The sequence below is a fragment of the Mesoplodon bidens genome, assembly GCF_964165515.1.
Source record: "Mesoplodon bidens genome assembly, chromosome: 1".
In the NCBI taxonomy this organism is placed as follows: Eukaryota; Metazoa; Chordata; class Mammalia; order Artiodactyla; family Ziphiidae; genus Mesoplodon; species Mesoplodon bidens.
The window spans coordinates 28,392,037-28,410,416 of NC_138176.1; the positions used below are offsets into that span (position 1 = coordinate 28,392,037).

At 39.8% G+C, this 18,380-nt stretch overlaps 1 protein-coding gene across 11 annotated transcripts in view; it reads right to left on the reverse strand.

Moving 5' to 3' along the window:
• The window catches only part of BTRC (beta-transducin repeat containing E3 ubiquitin protein ligase), a 191,760-nt gene that overhangs the window by 131,219 nt on the left and 42,161 nt on the right, over positions 1-18,380 (reverse strand). For 7 of the 11 annotated variants that reach the window (XM_081222501.1, XM_081222500.1, XM_081222493.1 and 4 more), the window contains exon 2: positions 2,314-2,421. The exons of the other annotated variants lie outside the window; for them this stretch is intronic. In XM_081222501.1, coding sequence (XP_081078627.1) covers positions 2,314-2,421 — 108 coding nt within the window. The remainder of the gene's footprint in view (positions 1-2,313; positions 2,422-18,380) is intronic. 11 annotated transcript variants of the gene reach the window in all.

The window sequence follows — 18,380 nt, forward strand, 5'->3', positions numbered from 1 at the left end:
TATACTCCAATAAAGATGTTAAAAAAATAAACAGTAATTTAATAGCTTAAGATAATATAAATATAATAATCATAATATATAAAACTTTGCCTATGTGTCATGAGTATTTTTCTAAGTTCAGTAGTTCTCATCAGATTCTCAAAGGAGTACATGACCCCTGTAAACTGAAGAAGTAATCTTACCCAAAGAGAGGCCTGGTCTTTCCCCTTGGTTACTGGGAGGTGGTATCCCCCCTGGAACTTCTTACCTAACGGAACTTTGACTGGGGGCTTTGGCCACAGGACAAATGTGATTCATGATGGGGGCTTTGAGCCACACTCAGTTCCAATCCTAAGAAGGAACAGAGACTAAAAGCATTAGTGTAACCTACAGGAGGGGCTAGAGACTAAAAGTCAGCCATGTGAGCAGCCTGTAATTGAGCCGCAATAAAAACTCTGTACACAAAAAGCATGGGTGAGTTTCTCTGATTGGCAATATCCTGTGTGTACTGTCACATACAGTGGCCCAGAGGCAGTAATGCCATCCATGATTCCATGGGGAGAGGATGACAGGAATTTCTACATTTGGTTCCTTCCAGATTCTATCCTGTATGTCTCTTTTTTTGCTAATTTTAACCTGTATCCTCTCCCTGTAATAAACTGTGAATATAACAGCTTTCAGTGAGTTCTGTGAGTCCTTTCTAGTGAGTTACCAAACCTGAGGCGGGGGGGGGGGCGGGCCTCCTTACAACTGGTATCTGAAGGAGGGCAGTCTTTTTTTTTTTTTTTTTTTTTTTTCTTTTTGCGGTATGCGGGCCTCTCACTGTTGTGGCCTCTCCCGTTGCGGAGCACAGGCTCCGGACGCGCAGGCCCAGAGGCCATGGCTCACGGGCCCAGCCGCTCCGCGGCATATGGGATCCTCCCAGACCGGGGCACGAACCCGTATCCCCTGCATCGGCAGGCGGACTCTCAACCACTGCGCCACCAGGGAGGCCCAGGAGGGCAGTCTTATAGGGACTGTTCTCTCAGACTGCAGTCTGGTGAAACTCACTGCAACCCCAATAAGATTTTAAAAAACCAAAAAGCTAGACTGAGTTCCTTGAGAGCCGAAACTTCATCAATATGATATATAGTAAAAAACAAACAAAGAAACAAAAATACGATGTTTGAAATAAAATGATGCTCTCAGGATATCAATATTCTCTAACATTAATAGCAATAATGTTAATGACAATGAAGATAAGGATGATAACAGCAACTATTTACTGCATGCCCTTACTATAGTCTCCACTTACAGATGAATTTAGAGTGAAAATGACTTGCTCAAGATCATACCACTAGTGACAGACAGTATATAAGCCCTGATTTAACTAATTTTAAAGCCTACGCCCTTCACCATATTGTATCTCATAAGACAAGCAAAGGAAATTTTGCAAAGGACAAATATCCAGCATCATCATCACTAAAACACTTAAAGTATTTTCATTAAAGACAAGTAACTGGGGACTTCCCTGGTAGTGCAGTGGTTAAGAATCTACCTGCCAATGCAGGGGACACGGGTTCAAGCCCTGGTCTGGGAAAATCCCATGAAGCAACTAAGCCCATGTGCCACAACTACTGAGCCTGCGCTCTAGAGCCACGCGCCACAACTACTGAAGCCCACGCGCCACAACTACTGAAGCCCATGCGCCTAGAGCCCGTGCTCTGCAACAAGAGAAGCCACTGCAATGAGCAGCCTGCACACCACAATGAAGAGTAGCCCCTGCTCACCACAACTAGAAAAGGCCTGCGTGCAGCAACAAAGACCCACCGCAGCCATAATAAATAAATAAATTTATTTATTTAAAAAAACCCAAAAGAACATATACAAACACACACATATATAATAGTATAGTAGCCAGGAGACACTCTGAATTGAGCACCTTATATTTTTAGTGATCACAAGAAAAACACAAGGTGCTCAGGCAACTGGTTGTAATTAATTGATTGATTATATTAATTGGCTTTATGTAGGTCCAGAGCAAACATTACATATTGAATGCTATTTATTGAGATTACTTTAAAATTCACTATCATACTTCTACTAGGTATGAAAACCAACAAGTCAAGTTGCGCTATGTCAATTTTGGCAAACCAATCATGATAATAAGAATGTCTCAAGAGTCGATGGATCTGGATCTACATTATAAATTAGAGAACTGAGTGATGTGAAATATAGGCAACATGAAGGAGAAAAGTGAACATAAGTAAAGGATGGGAAAGAAGGAGAGACACACCAATTAATTAGACACACATACTAATGCCCACAAATAACCCACAGAGACAGAGAAAGTACCTGGAAAGCTGTGAGTGCGCCAGTCCCTGGGTTATACAGGCATCGCAGCGAAGGCATGCTGTCCGCCAGGCTGGAGCAGCCCAGCCACAGAGACCTGGGCATAGAGCACTGCAGAGAGAGGACAACTATGAGATGGGACGGTATGAGACAGGATGGCACAGATTACAGGAATTTTCAAGGCTTGGCTAAATACAATATTCCAGTTGCAGCTTGCCTTTAAGATAGACACATCTTCAAGAACTAGTTACTAACCCCAGAGGGATTAGTAACTACTAATTAGTTACTAATTAGTTAGTACATACTACTAACTAGTTCTAACCCCAGAGGGAAACTCAAAAGGGACACTGGTGGCCAAAAAGCAAGAAAAAAAAGTTATAGGTCAAGAAGCCAAATATTTAATAAAAATTTTTATCCTGGTTCGTCTTCTATGTATGAATCCAAAGGAAATCTACTTCTTAACCCAATTAATCAACTCTTTTCCTCTACACACCTCAACTCATCTCCCATAAACTCACCAGAGTGAAATATTGTGCAGACTAAGCAGAAAAAGGAATTATTCATGGTAGTATTTCAATATTAGAAATGGTAACTTAGAAGACAAAATATAACAGGAAAGTTAGTTTTTTTTTAGAAGGTGGGGAGAAGGAAAAGAAAAAGTATTATACCCCTACAGCTTTGACAGCAACTAACTCTGCACAGTTTGCTATGTTTTATGTATCTTGTTAGTTTGCTATTAACCAAAATGCATAGTTACCATAGTAGCTGCCTCTTCATTTTTCCAGATGGATTAAGGGGGGGTGGGAATATTGGAGGGAGGAGGCAGGAAGCAATCCAAACAGAAGGGAAAACAACAACAAAGAAAGAAGCAGACAGGCACAGAAAAAGAGGAAAAAAGAGAACCCCAAAAAGCTGCTGGTCCTAAAACCTTCTAAAGAAACAAAAACAAATGTGTAAGTGTGAATATACATATAGTGTATTCAGTAGCAAACAAACAAAAAACAAGGTAGAAATTATGAGTTCTAGTAGTACTAATTAAACAATATTAGTGGTACTCCTCCTGTAGCTTTATGAAACACTGTATCTTTTAGAAGAATTTTTACAATCTTTAGGTTTCCCTCAATGTATCCCAGGCTGAAGCTCTGTCCATCAACTTGGGTGCTATTACAGTCTAATAATACTAAAAAACTAAATACCTGATCACAGCACATATAAAAACAGAAAAATATTTTGAAATATAACAGTCAGTGCACATAATACTAAACTTTATAAGTTTTGAAATATTTACTATCATCGTGGGACTTTTTTTCTTCTTAAAACACTTTAGTTGGAGAAATACTAAGGAAACAAAATACGGTATTCATTGTTCACACTATCTATAACTGATATAAGGATAGCATCCTGCAAAGTACTCCAAAAAACAGTGGGCCAATAATTTATTACAACTGAAGTCTGTTAATCAATCGAATGAGTTTACCAGCTTTTAAAAAGCATACACAGCATGTTTTTAAATGCCTGAAACATGTTTTCTACTACTTGAAAGAATCAGAAAAAGAGATGGAAATGTTGCAACAAGGGGCCTGCAGTGCTTTAAGGAGAATATAGTATCTCATGCCCATGAGGTTCAACAGCACAAATTCATTTTCACAAAGAACACTGAAAATCTTGACTCCTCCCCCTATTTGGCTGCCTGGAAAAAGCCACAGTTCCTCTTCACTGATAGAAGGCCCTGCAGGCAAAGGGCTGGCCTTAGCATTTACTATATGAAAGCTGAAAGACAAAAACTCCTAAACTCAGGTCCCTGTTGGTCAACTTCTAAGAGTAACAGAAGCTATAATAATGAACAATAAAAAGATTGCTGCATTGAGAGTTTATGTATCCTTAAGCCATGGAATAGAAGAATTCCCTTTTCACTACTATATCAACTAAAAAATTCAGGTCAAGAGAACTATAGTATTCCATAGGCCATGTAATACATTCACACTCTACCTATACAAATTCAATGACTGGCTCTTAAGAATTCCAATTTAGGGACTTCCCTGGTGGTCCAGTGGTTGAGAATCTGTCTTGCAATGCAGGGGACGCTGGTTCGATCCCTGGTTAGGGAACTAAGATCCCACATGCTGCAGGGCAACTGAGCCCGTGCACCACAACTACAGAGAAGCCTGCGCACCGCAAAGAAAGATCCCCCATGCCGCAACTAAGACCTGATGCAGCCAATAAATAAATTTAAAAAAAAGAATCCCAATTTAGTTCACTCACTTCAAAAATGAAACTCCCACTGTCACATAGGATAATCATATCTGCCTACCCTTACTGCACAAGGTAAAATTAATATAAGGGATCTAAAAACTTCAAGTACAGGGACTTCCCTGGTGCTCCACTGGTTAAGACTCCACACTTCCAATGCAGGGGGCCTGGGTTCAATCCCTGGTCAGGGAACTAGATTCCATATGCCGCAACTAAGAGAACTGCATGTTGCAACTAAAGATCCCACATGCCACAACTGAAGATCCCGCATGCCACAACTAAGACCCAGTGCAGCCAAATAAATAAATATTTAAAAAAAAACTTCAAGTACAAAAGAAAAAAATATAAAGTGCCATCATTACCAAGAACAGGCTTCCATGAATGCCACTTGCATTTCAAAATGTTCTGGGAAGCCATTATGAACTGCAGATCATTGAATCAATAAATTCATCCATTAATCAAATATTTAGTGTTCATTAGCAGAACAGACACAAGTGGAGTACAAGGAGAGGAGAAACAAAATTTATCAGGCATAAATTGTTTGCCAGTCATTGTGCTAGATCCTTAAAAACATTATTTCACTTAATCATTACAATCCTGTCAAAGAATTATTAGTATTTTCACTTTAACAGGAGAGTAAACTCAAGTTCAGAGAAGTTACAGTGACTAAATGTCAGTGGCAGAAATAAGACCACAATGTGTTTGTCTCCCAAAACCCACACTCACCACTATAAAGACCTATTCTCAAGTAGTTTACACTCTGTTTGAGGGAGATAAATTAACACAAATAGTAACTACAAGGAAAAATACAATAACATACTAAACTGTGTTAGACAATAGCTGCTATATAAGTTTAGTTAAAATTTCTAATTTTTAAAAAGTTCAGACACAGTCTTTAATCTTATTGTAGCACTTGTTACTGTACGTAAATTAACTATATGTTTGCCTCCTCTATCATAATGTATTTCTCAGATATGAGTCATGTCTTTTTTTTTTTAATCTCCAGCATGTGGTCATAGTAGATGCTCAATAAATGTGCTCTTAATGGCAAGTGATCATTGAAAGCTACATATCAAAGAGAAGTAAGGAAACAGTTTTTGCTTATAGAACAGTGAGAATACTGATAAAATAACACTGTTTACTTTACTGAGACTGATCTTACCAGGCTGAAAGTATGTGTTTTGGATAAATCTCTTTCGCGATTCATTATCTTATTCACCTGTAAAACAATCTAGTAAGTAAAAAAGATCCAGAGAGGTTAAATAAATTACCAAAAGTGAATGGGTACCACGCAAGTGGTAAATATGGGATTCAAACTAGATACTCTGACTACCTAGAATAATGCCATGTAAAAATGGCACTTAAGGACTTCCCTGGTGGCCCAGTGGTTAAGACTCTGTGCTTCCACTGCAGGGGACACGGGTTCAATCCCTGCTTGGGGAAGTTCCGCATGTCGCCACGGTATGGCCAGAAAAAAAAGGCACTTAAAAAGTCACACATGGAGTTCATTCATTTATTTAAAAATGCGGAGCCAAAGGTGGCTTAGGGGCACTGGACTGACTCAGAAACTAAGAAAAGGAGTCCCACCCAAGAGGCCATGTTAATCATCAAAGTAATGGGCAAAGAGAAGACAAACTTACATAAAGAGAAAGATCAACAGGACTTACTGACTGACAAAAGGAACAAAGAAAGATGAGTCAGAAATAACCCAAGATTTCAAATGAATGACTGGAAGAATGGTGGTAGCACTGACAGACACATGTAAATTGAAAACTACCTGTGGGTTTGGGGGTGTCGGGGTGGGGTAGAGTAGATAAGCTCAGAAATCATAAACATAACACGATAATAAACCTCTAGTATGTGAGTAAAAATATGGCATGAAATCATGGGTATAAACCTGTGAGCATTACACAGATGTAGGAAACGGTGGCTTCCATATAAACTACAATGCACTAGGTTAAAAGCATTTGCTGTAAAAATACTAGCGAGATTTCTTTTAATATGAAAAATAAAATTCGATTCCTCTTCCCCCTCATCTCCTTTCCTACCTGAAAAATGAACTTCAACAGCCATTAAGTGAGTACAAGCTAAGTGGGCATCAAACTGAGTGGTATAAGTGGCGACGATGGCCCAATACAGGCTTTTGGAGTCCAAGGGGTGTGAGAAAGGTGTCCCTGAGGGGTAAAAGCCCTGGCACAGAGTTTCAGAGCCCAAGTAGGGTGACAGAAAAAAATCTTTACAAGAGGGTGGCCTGGCATGGGGTTCTACAGCCCTAGTCGAGTGAGGAGAGCTTCTACATGGGGGACTGAAGTGGCCGTGAGCAGGATGATGAGCGTGTCCACGTGACGGGGAAGGGCAGGGCAGTGAGGGTTTCCAAAGTGGGCAGAAGACATTCACAGAGTGGAGGGGTAGTGGACAGCACTGAATTCAGACCCAGTGGGGTGAGGGGCAGTGGCCCAGCAAAGAGTTTCAGACTCAGTAGGGAGAGAAGGGTGGAAGGGTTAGCCCAGTGCAAATAGATCCCAAAAGGGTGAGGGAGGCATCCATAAAGAGTATGGGGTGGGAAATGGAGAGAGAGCTATGTTGGCAATGGGAGATGAGTTATACAGAAGGATTCATCAAATGAGGGGGGGAAGGGCTTCCCTGGTGGTACAGTGGTTAAGAATCTGCCTGCCAATGCAGGGGACACGGGTTCGAGCTCTGGTCCGGGAAGATCCCACATGTCATGGAGCAACTAAGCCCGTGTGCCACAACTACTGAGACTGTGCTCTAGAGCCCATGAGACACAAATACTGAGCCCACGTGCCACAACTACTGAAGCCCGCACGCCTAGAGCTCATGCTCGCAACAAGAAGCCACTGCAATGAGAAGCCCGCACACTGCAACGAAGAGTAGCCCCCACTTGCCACAACTAGAGAAAGCCCACAGACAGCAACAAAGACCAAACGCAGCCAAAAATAAATAAATAAAATAAATTAATTAATTTTTTAAAAAATTAGGTGGGTAGATCAAATATTGAGGATAATAAGAGCAAGGATTCTCATCAGAGAAGAGTTACAAATATAGAAAGGAAGAAAGCCAGAGTGAATACTATGCTGCTGAACTACAATTGAAGATGTCATGAATGCAAAGCTTCATAACAGAGACAGACAATTTCTAGGTAAGTGATGTATGTATATGTGTGTGTACACATACATACCACAAACACACCCCCTGGCCCTATCAACTGGGAGGGTCTGGTAACAGTAACACCTTAATAGCAATGAGTACAGTTAATGATTCTAAATATCACTCTCCACTAAAAGGAACCAGAGCTCCTTAGAACATGGCTAATTCCAGGACTTGGGCAAGTAAAGTTTAAGATGAGCTCAGAGTATCATCTTGTGGTACTCAAAAATGGTGAAGACACGGCAAGATGATACAGGGGCCAGTGCAAAAGGTTCTCACAGGCTAATTCTGCGACAAATTGAACATCAGAATAAATAATGATGATAATGGATTATAACACTGGCAGTCAAACTCTAACATGCCCCCCAGTCATCCCCACCTCCTGATATTCATAACACTTGTAAGTAATCCTGTCCCCTTGAGGGTGGGATAGCCTAATACCTTGCTTCTAGGTTATATAAGGTTGAAACTTCCATCTTGCTAATAGACTCTACTGCCTTCTTGGCTTGCATGCTTTGATGAAGCAAGTAGTCATACTGGAGAGGTTCACATGGCAAGAAATGAGGGTGGCCTCCAGTCAACAGTCAGCTAGGAACTGAGTCTCCAATAACCCTTGAGGAAAGGAATTCTGCCAAAAACCACGTAAACTTGCAGTGGGTCTTTCCCCAATCAAGCCTTCAAATGAGACCTCAGCCCTGACCAGTACCTTCATTATAGTCTTATAAGAGATCTTAAAGAGGACCCAGGTCAGGCGTGCCCACAAGTGCACACTGTGCAGTACGTATGTGACTAATCAACAGACTGAAAGCGACTGACTGATCATTATGTGCATCTGTTTTCCACATAGTGATCTGTGGACTGGAGAGCTAGCAAGGAAGTTTGCACTTTACAAAAATTACAGTTAATAAACTCTGATAACTGAAATTTGAACCATGTTTTGAGGGACTGGTATTATTTAACTAAACTGTAGTAATTGAAATTTGTGCATATCAGAACCATGCAAAGTGAGGACTTCCAGTACATTAAATTTAAATAAAATAGAAATTCTAAGTAAAAGAACATTAGACCTCAGCTACTACCATAAGGAAGTAGCTGGTATCAAACTTACCCTCCCATCATAGACAAAAAAAAAAGGGACAAAATATGTGAAACATATATTTGAAAACATTGGACAACAGGCAGTACAGGCAGTACCAGACTGTAATCCCTGAAAGACAGAAAATAAATGAGGTGATCCTTAAAACTGTCCAAGTCTTAAACCTCAACACACTTTCTAGTCCGTGGCATAAGAAAGGGGACTCTAAGAAGAGCAAAATATGACCACTTATTGAGGAAACAGAGAACAGAATGTGGGGAGGCTAAATAGACTATAATTGGTGAGTCAGAGTATTGGAGAAAGAATTATGCAGAAAAAAGCTCTAGATAACTGAACAGGAGACTCCTTAAGTCTATTCCTAAACGCTAAGTCCTGTTTGCATAAGGTGAAACTCCATAAGGCCAGGCAAAAAACCATGAAGGAGCTATAAGCTCAACAACTCCTAGAACCCACACAGAGCTGGGGAACTTTTCTGTTCTGACCAGCCAGACTTCAGAAGCCTAACTGAACATGTGGGACATTGAGTAGGAGCCCCAGAAAGCTCACACCTCACTTGTAGGGATAAACTACACTAGTATAAAGGTTACACTAAACCTATCCTAATAAAGCTTAAAATCAAGTCACAGCAGCATCAAACTGCAAGAAACTTAACTGCTGGCCAAAATAAACTCAACACATTCTTTTAAAAAGACAACAAAATACAAATACTGAATTATGTAGCATTCATAATGTCTAACCTAAAATTACTAGATGAGGGAATTCCCTGGTGGTCCAATGGGTAGGATTCGGTGCTTCCACCATAGGCCTGGGTTCAATCCCTGGCTGGGGAACTAAAATCCTTCAAGCCTCACAGCGTGGCCAAAATATAGTAATAATAAAAATAAAATAGGAGAGGCCACAACCGTGAGAGGTCCATGTACCACACACACACACAAAAATAAAAAATAAAAATAATAAATAAATAAAATAAAATAAAATAAAATTACTAGATGAGACAAGAAGCATTAAAATGTGTCCCATAATCAGGAGGAATATCAGTCAATAGAAGCAGATCCAGAAATGACAGACATAATGAAATTAGCAGGCTGGGCTTCCCTGGTGGCGCAGTGGTTAAGAATCCGCCTGCCAATGCAGGGGACACGGGTTCGAGCCCTGGTCCAGGAAGATCCCACATGACGCGGAGCAACTAAGCCCATGCACCACACTACTGAGCCTATGCTCTAGAGCCCGTGAGCCACAACTACTGAGCCTGCGTGCCACAACTACTGAAGCCTGCACACCTAGAGCCCATGCTCCGCAACAAGAGAAGCCACCACAATGAGAAGCCCTCTCACTGCAACGAAGAGTAGCCCCTGCTCACCAAAACTAGAGAAAGCCTGCACACAGCAACGAAGACCCAATGCAGCCAAAAATAAATTAAATAAATAAATAAATATTTTTTTTAATTAAAAAAAAATTTTAAAAAGGAAATTAGCAGGCCAAAACGTTAAAATAGCTATTCTAACATTAGCTAGTCTAACAACAGCTATTCTATGATTCTAGAATCATAGTATATAAAAAAGGAATGAAATAAAACTTCCAGAAAAGGAAAATACAATGTCTGAAATAGTAATTTCATGAGACGGGATTAACAGCTAACTACAACAATGTAGAAGAATAGATCAGTAAATCTGAAGAAATAGCAACATGCAAAATAATGCACTAAGAGAAAAAGGACTGGAAAAAATTGAATCATGCCTCAGTGACCCATGAGAAATAAACAAGTGGTCCAACATATGTATAATTTGGTATCCCATAAAGAAAACCAGGGGAGTGAGTGGGGAGAAAGCATATATCTTCCAAATATATTTGGAAATGATAACAGATACAATCCACACAAATTTTTTCTTTTTTTTTTTTTTGCGGTACGCAGGCCTCTCACTGTTGTGGCCTCTCCTGTTGCAGAGCACAGGCTCCAGATGTGCAGGCTCAGAGGCCATGGCTCACAGGACCAGCCGCTCCGCGGCATGTGGGATCTTCCCAGACCAGGGCACGAACCCGTGTCCCCTGCATCGGCAGGCAGACTCTCAACCACTGCGCCACCAGGAAAGCCCTTTTTAAAAATATTTATTTATTTATTTATTTGGTTGCACTGGGTCTTAGTTGCGGCAGACAGGCTCCTTAGTTGCAGCTCGCCAGCTCCTTAGTTGTGGCATGCAAACTCTTAGTTGCTGCATCCACGTGGGATCTACTTCCCTGACGAGGGAACAAACCCGGGCCCCCTGCATTGGGAGAATAAAGTCTTATCCACTGCGCCACCAGGGAAGTCCCCCACACAAAAATATTAAAAGTTCCAGAAATATAGGGCTTCCCTGGTGGCGCAGTGGTTGGGAGTCCGCCTGCCGATGCAGGGGACATGGGTTTGTGCCCCGGTCCAGAAAGATCCCACATGCCGCAGAGCGGCTGGGCCCATGAGCCATGGCCGCTGGGCCTGCGTGTCCGGAGTCTGTGCTCCACAATGGGGGAGGCCAAAACAGTGAGAGGCCCGACTACCGCAAAAAAAAAAAAAAAAAAAAAAAAAGTTCCAGAAATATAAATATGTGGGTAAATATCTTTAAATCTTTCTCATTTAAAAAAAATTTTAGGGCTTCCCTGGTGGCACAGTGGTTGAGAATCTGCCTGCTAATGCAGGGGACACGGGTTCAAGCCCTGGTCTGGGAAGATCCCACATGCCGCGGAGCGGCTGGGCCCGTGAGCCACAACTACTGAGCCTGCGCGTCTGGAGCTTGTGCTCCGTAACAAGAGAGGCTGCGACAGTGAGAGGCCCGTGCACCACGAAGCAGAGTGGCCCCTGCTCGCCGCAACTAGAGAAAGCCCTCGCACAGAAACGAAGACCCAACACAGCCAAAAATAAATAAATAAATAAATACATAAATTTTAAAAAATTTAAATACAATAACAATTTAAGTAAAAATAATAATGAACTGTGATATCCATAATATATTTGGAAATAAAACATATGAAAACAACACCAAGAATAGGAGGAGGAAATGGAAATATATTATATGTTGTTGGGCTTCACCCCACAGGCCTGCAAGGCCTGTGCTTGCCCAGCTTCAAGCCTTTAGAAAGAGGTGAGTCAGCAACAGAGACAACAATGGGTTAATGGATGGGGGAGCTTACACGTCTGAAGCAAGGTCCTGGAATGACACACCACTGTGTCGGGGCAGTCAGCAGGCAGGACATGGTGGCAGTCTTCACTCCCAGGGGAAAAGGGAGATTACCAGTTATAGGGGAATTGACATCAGGTGGGCTCATTAGTTACCAGGGGAACCAACAGAAGGGCACGCCCCTCACCGCCCCTTTGATAAGATCAATCACTAGCTGGGGCCTGGGGCAAGTACTAGGAAGGTCAGTCATGTGTGTAATATATAGGTGAAGCAGGCACTGGTCTGGCAGGAGATGTACAGAGAGCAAGAGAACAGCCATCCTGAGTGGCCTGACAATACATATGTGAAGTAAAATAATACTTCAAGGGAGACTGTGATAAGTTAAAGATGCATACTGTTTTGCAAATCATATATCTGATAAGGGTCTAGTATCCAGAATATATCAATATAAAGAACTTCACAACTCAATAAAAAAAGACAAACAACGCAATTAAAAATGGACAAAGGACTTGAATAGACATTTCTCCAAAGAAAATACACAAATTGACCAAAAAAAACATTGACTCAACATCATTAGTCATTAGGAAAATAAAAATCAAAACCACGAGATGCCCTTCACACCCGCTAGGATAGCAATAAAAAACAAACAAAAAGGGCTTCCCTGGTGGCACAGTGGTTGAGAGTCCGCCTGCCGATGCAGGGGACACGAGTTTGTGCCCCGGCCCGGGAAGATCCCACATGCCGCGGAGCGGCTGGGCCCGTGAGCCATGGTCGTTGAGCCTGCGCACCTGGAGCCTGTGCTCCACAACAGCAGAGGCCACAACAGTGAGAGACTCACATACCACAAAAAAAAAAAAAAAAAACCCAGAGCTATCTAGATACCTCAGGAAAAAAGCATGCCAGGAGATCCAGATAGACTGGAAGGATCTTTATCATCGAAGTCCTACCCAGTCTCAAAAGCTTTTGAAGCTACAATTAAAAACAAAACAAAACAAGACCAGAAAATAACAAGTTATGGTGAGGATGTGGAGAAACTGAAACCCTCATACACTGCTAGTGGGAATATGAAAAGTTCAGCCACTGTAGAAAGCAGCTTGGCAGTTCCTCACAAGGTTAAACATAGAATTACCATGTGACCATTTCTAGCAGTTCCACTCCTGGGTGTATTTCCCAAAGAACTGAAAATACTCAAACAAATATATGTACACACATGTTCACAGCAACCTTATTCACAATAACCAAAAGGTAGAAACAGCCTATATATTTCACCAACAAATGAACAGATAAATGAATTGTGGTATATACACACAGTGGGATATTATTCAGCCATAAAAATGAAGTACTGATACAAGGTGAACCTCAAAAACATTATGCTAAGTAAATGAAGCTATATACAAAAGATCACATATTGTATGATTCCATTTATATAAAATATCCCGAATAGGTGAATGCAGATTAGTGATTGCCAGGGCCTGGAAGAAGGGGGAAATGGACAGAAACTGCTTAATGAATAAGTTTTACTTGGATTGATGGAAATGTTTTGGAACTAGATAGAGGTGGTGATTGCATAACATTGTGAATGTACTAAATGACCCCATACTGTTCGCTTTAAAACGGTTAATTTTATGTTATGTGAATTTCACCTCAATAATTTTTATTTTGGCCATGCCATGCAACTTGTGGGATCTTAGTTCCCTGACCAGGGATCAAATCTGGGCCCTGGCAGTGAAAGCACCGAGTCCCAACCACTGAACTGCCAGGGATTTCCCTCAGTAAATATTTTTAAATGCATATTGTACTCTCTAGAGCAACCACTAAATCAAAGCAAAAGTACCTATTAAGCCAACAGAGGAGATAAAATGGAATACAAAAAATAAATAGTTCAGGACTTCCCTGATGGTGCAGTGGTTAAGAATCCACCTGCCAATGCAGGGAACATGGGTTCGAGCCCTGGTCCAGGAAGATCCCACATGCCTCGGAGCAACTAAGCCCATGCACCACAACTAGTGAGCCTGCACTCTAGAGCCCGAGAGCCACTACTGAAGCCCGCGTGCCTAGAGCCTGCGCTCCGCAACAAGTGAAGCCACCACAATGAGAAGCACGCACACTGCAATGAAGAGTAGCCCCCGCTCATCGCAACTAGAGAAAGCCTGCATGCAGCAATGAAGACCCAATGCAGCCAAAAATAAATAAATAAATAAATATTTTTTAAAATAAATAAATAAAGTAAATAGTATAAAAATGTTCCAATAACTCAGGGCAAACACTCTTGAAAGAAATGGAAAGATAGAAGGTATTAGCAAAGAAATAACAGATATATATAAGAACCAAGTGGAAATATAAGAACTGAAAATAACAAATTTTTAAACTCATTGGATAGTCTCAGTAGCAGAATGGAGATTAGCAGACCAATATTTCTCATGAATATATAAGCAAAAGTCCTAAACTAAATACTAGCAAATAAAATCCAGCAACATATAAAAAGGATTATACAACATGACCAAGTGGGATTCATCCCAGGTATACAAGGTGGCTGCCTTGAGCACTAAAGGTGTTCCAATGCCTGGCTCCATGTCTTTGTGGTGCCTGACATCTTCCCCTTTAGTTCCATGAGCTATCTCTGTACCCTTAAAATAGGTGCTCCTTCTTGCTTAAGGCGGAAATGAGACAATTTTTAACTTGAAATCAAAAGTATTCAATTAAGAAAAAAGTGTAATTCTGAAATGAGTATTATCCCCAGAGTAGACACCATGGGAAGCTACACTTATTCCAACAATGTCATCAATGCTCCAAAAAAAATTTTTTTTAATTTAAGCCTTCCAAAATGAAACTGGATTGACGTTATGAAAAGCAAGTGAGTCCCTGCCTTAAAGGAGATTATAATCTAGTAGAAAATTTAGATTTAAAGGCTCAGCCAACTTTAAACATTTATAACATTTATAAACATTGAAAAACACTAGATAAATTAGAATTTAAATGTAAAATATTACTAGTTTGACATCATTATTGTTAGCCCATATAAACTCACACTTTTCTTATAATCTTTGGATGCCTAGTCCACTGCCTAGTCCAGCAGAAGTGTTCAAGAAATCCCGGTGAAGTGAACTGTTACATTATCATAACAACTGAGAATAGGTGTGACACTAACCCAGGAGTTAAGACACTAATCCAGGACAAGGTGCAGACTCGTACTCAAACCAGCTGTAAGACCTTGAGCAGTTCACTTAATTTCCATGTGCCTCAGCTTCTCCACTGGTAAAATGGAGTAGATTAAAATATTTCTAACAACACCTTGCAGCAATAAAATTCCATAATTCTATGATTTAAGTCTATCTTCAACACATCTAATATGGATTTTTTTAACAGTAATTATTAGTTTCACTACAAAATCTGGCCTAAAGGGATGGAAATCCCTTTAAACAATAAGGTGAAGGGGGAGAGGAGGAAGCAGCTCCTGATGCTTATTTAGAACTGTTAGGATTCAAACCTGGCTGCTTTCTAAAATAAATTTTATTCATTATTATTCATTAAGTATGCAATTAGTCAAATATAACACTCTGATAAACTAGAATTTTGTACAAATGCTTTAAAATTCTAATAACTATGCATAAGCAGTAAATTATTCTTATTTGAATTCCTACTGCTGTGTAACACAGGGTTACTAAGTACATAATTACATAAGAGAGCCACCCAACTTCCAAAGGAGCCATTCCAGTGAATTGTGTAAATAATATGCTTTAAAAAAACATAACCTCCTCACATATGAATTTAGATTTACCAGATATGGAGAAGCTGTGTACCTGTGAGACTAGAACACAGTCTTAAAAAGGCCTTCCTAATTATGAATTTACCAGAGAGATTAGAATGACCCAAAGCAAATTAATACATACTTTTTTTTCATAACTTTCTATAAAAACATTTTCACTATTCTGCTTCAGTACAGAAAACAAAAGATCTTAAAAGTTATTGGCTTAAGATAAGGACTCCAGAGTACAAGACTATGACCAAATTTTTGTAACATTGACATTCTGGTTTTCTTAATTACCAAATACTTGTGTTGTATTTTTCTTTCATTTGTATCAACATAAGTCCTGAATATTTGGTCTATGGCTGACTTTACTGTTAAGACTGTTGAATGAGTAAGAACAATTTTCTTTAAAACAAAAAATCACACAAAATATTCAACATTAGCAGGCAGCATGGCATCATAATACCTGGATGCCACGTTTTCTGTACCAAAAAGTCATTTTTAGTACCCACCTACAGGAATCAACCAACTTAGTAAACAAATTTATGCATACAGCCAGGGTATCTTTATTCTCCCCATAACAGTACAAAAAGTAAGGTTGTTCACTTACATTTCTTTTGCTAATTATTAAAAATCACCTTATGCTAAGTAAGGAGAATTCCTATATTTTTGAAATGTTCATTTACTCGGTAAGAATAAAACTGCAATTATTCAGATTAGGTTTTACAAACTCAATCTCCTATACCTGTACTTAAAGGCCTTTTAAATCATGCCACAAAGAAATTATTTGGTTATACTGGAATTTCATTTTATTAAAATCAAGTCAAATCCCACTGCAATAAGCTCTAAGGGACTGTCCAAATTCCTTTATTGCACTACAATTTATTGCATTAAATATTATTTGAAATAACTAGGCCACCAGCTGAGGCCTGGGAATCATGGGGTTACACAACAATTTTTTATGATATGGGGTTGGCCTATACACAAACTTCAAATGATCGCAGTAGTCATTGGGAGGATTAGGCTTTATGTATTTCTGAAAGAGAGAGGGAGGGGAGAAAGGGAAAAGAGAGGAAAAAGAAAAAAGAAAAAGAAAGCTTGATTGCAACTAGAGGAGTAAATAGAAGTTGAAGCAGTCTTCCATTTTGATGAAAGGCATTTGCAACACTTTTTTTCCAGTATGGATTTACACATTTGTTCACAGCAGTTGCTATGACTCAACAGAGGACAGTATCATGTTAATAATCCACATATTAAGGCAGGCTGGCTGCCATATGAGCAATTAGCTCTTATCCCTCACTTCACAGGCAAAAAGAGCAAAAGAAGCCACAGAGTAAAATCCTTTGATTGGGAGGTGGAGGGAGATGAGACAAATCCTCACACTGGACTTCTGGAACATCCCCCTCTCTACAGATGTGTTTGCTCTAACAATGAGATCAAAAGGGAGCGCTCTCTGGAGCTTTCTTCTGAACTGAGAGGGAAACTCTCTTTATGAAAAGATCCCCTGATATCAAACAGTATTTCAACTACTACAAACCAAGTATCCCAGCCCTCCTTGGGTACTCCTTTATTTAACTTTTGGGTAGGAATAGAGAAAAGAAAACTACTTGCTCACTAGAAAGAGAAAAAATGCCTACATAAATAAACGGAACCACATTACATCTGACTTCCTGGGCACTACAGACCCATAGAGAAGAAACTCCTTTCCAGCAGTGTGTTTATTTCACTATTTGCAAATGGCTGGCTGACTGGTAGCTACAATATATGAAATAAATAACCATTTGAAAGATCAGGCATCATGTTCCCTAGTAAGAAACAAAAATGAACATAATCTACCCTCCCCATTCAGTTTATGGAATTTAGCAGGAGAATAGGTTTACTGGCTATCTGATTGCTTGATGCGTTTGTGAGGACATTTTCTGTGATGGTGTGGTTATTATTTAGGTTAGATAAGAAATTCTTCCCCTTTCTCTCAGGACATCAGTATTAAGAGTTACATATTCAGAAGAAGGTTCCAAAATGAATATTTCTGGAGCAAGTGAAATGTGATAAGAAATTGTGAACTGGGGAGTGATGAGTATAGCTAATTTTTTTTTCTTCCAAGAAAATTAACTACCTGATCTTACAATCTAACTTAGCACAAGCCAAGATGCAAACTAGTAAATCTCAAATGCACAATGACATTTGATGTGATGATGACACTGTCCACTTTTAGACACCAATCTTAAAATCAGCCCATCAGATTCTAATGTAAAACATTTTTACAGATTTACAAACTAGTCTCAAAAATTTCTGTTCCAAGATAAGTTAAGAGAAAGGGAGATTCAAATTCATGCATTGTTATATCCCAGTGCGCTACAATATCTAGGCATAACAGTATACAGGCACATATGGTAGGCTTTCATTTTCTAACTCCTTTACAAAATGTTAGCTAACTTATTGAAGCAATCTTTGAAGTGTTTGCTGGGTATATGAACCATTTACTAGCCTAAGCTGTCTGATCTAAGTCACGTGAGTCACATATGACCTACTACTACTAAATAACAGCATAGAAGGGATAAGTATTTTACAAATCTTTCAAAACAAACAAAAAAACTCTAGTTCTCTCTTCTCTTTTCCCATCTTCTCTTCTTTTTTTTTTTTTTTTTTTTTTTGGTGT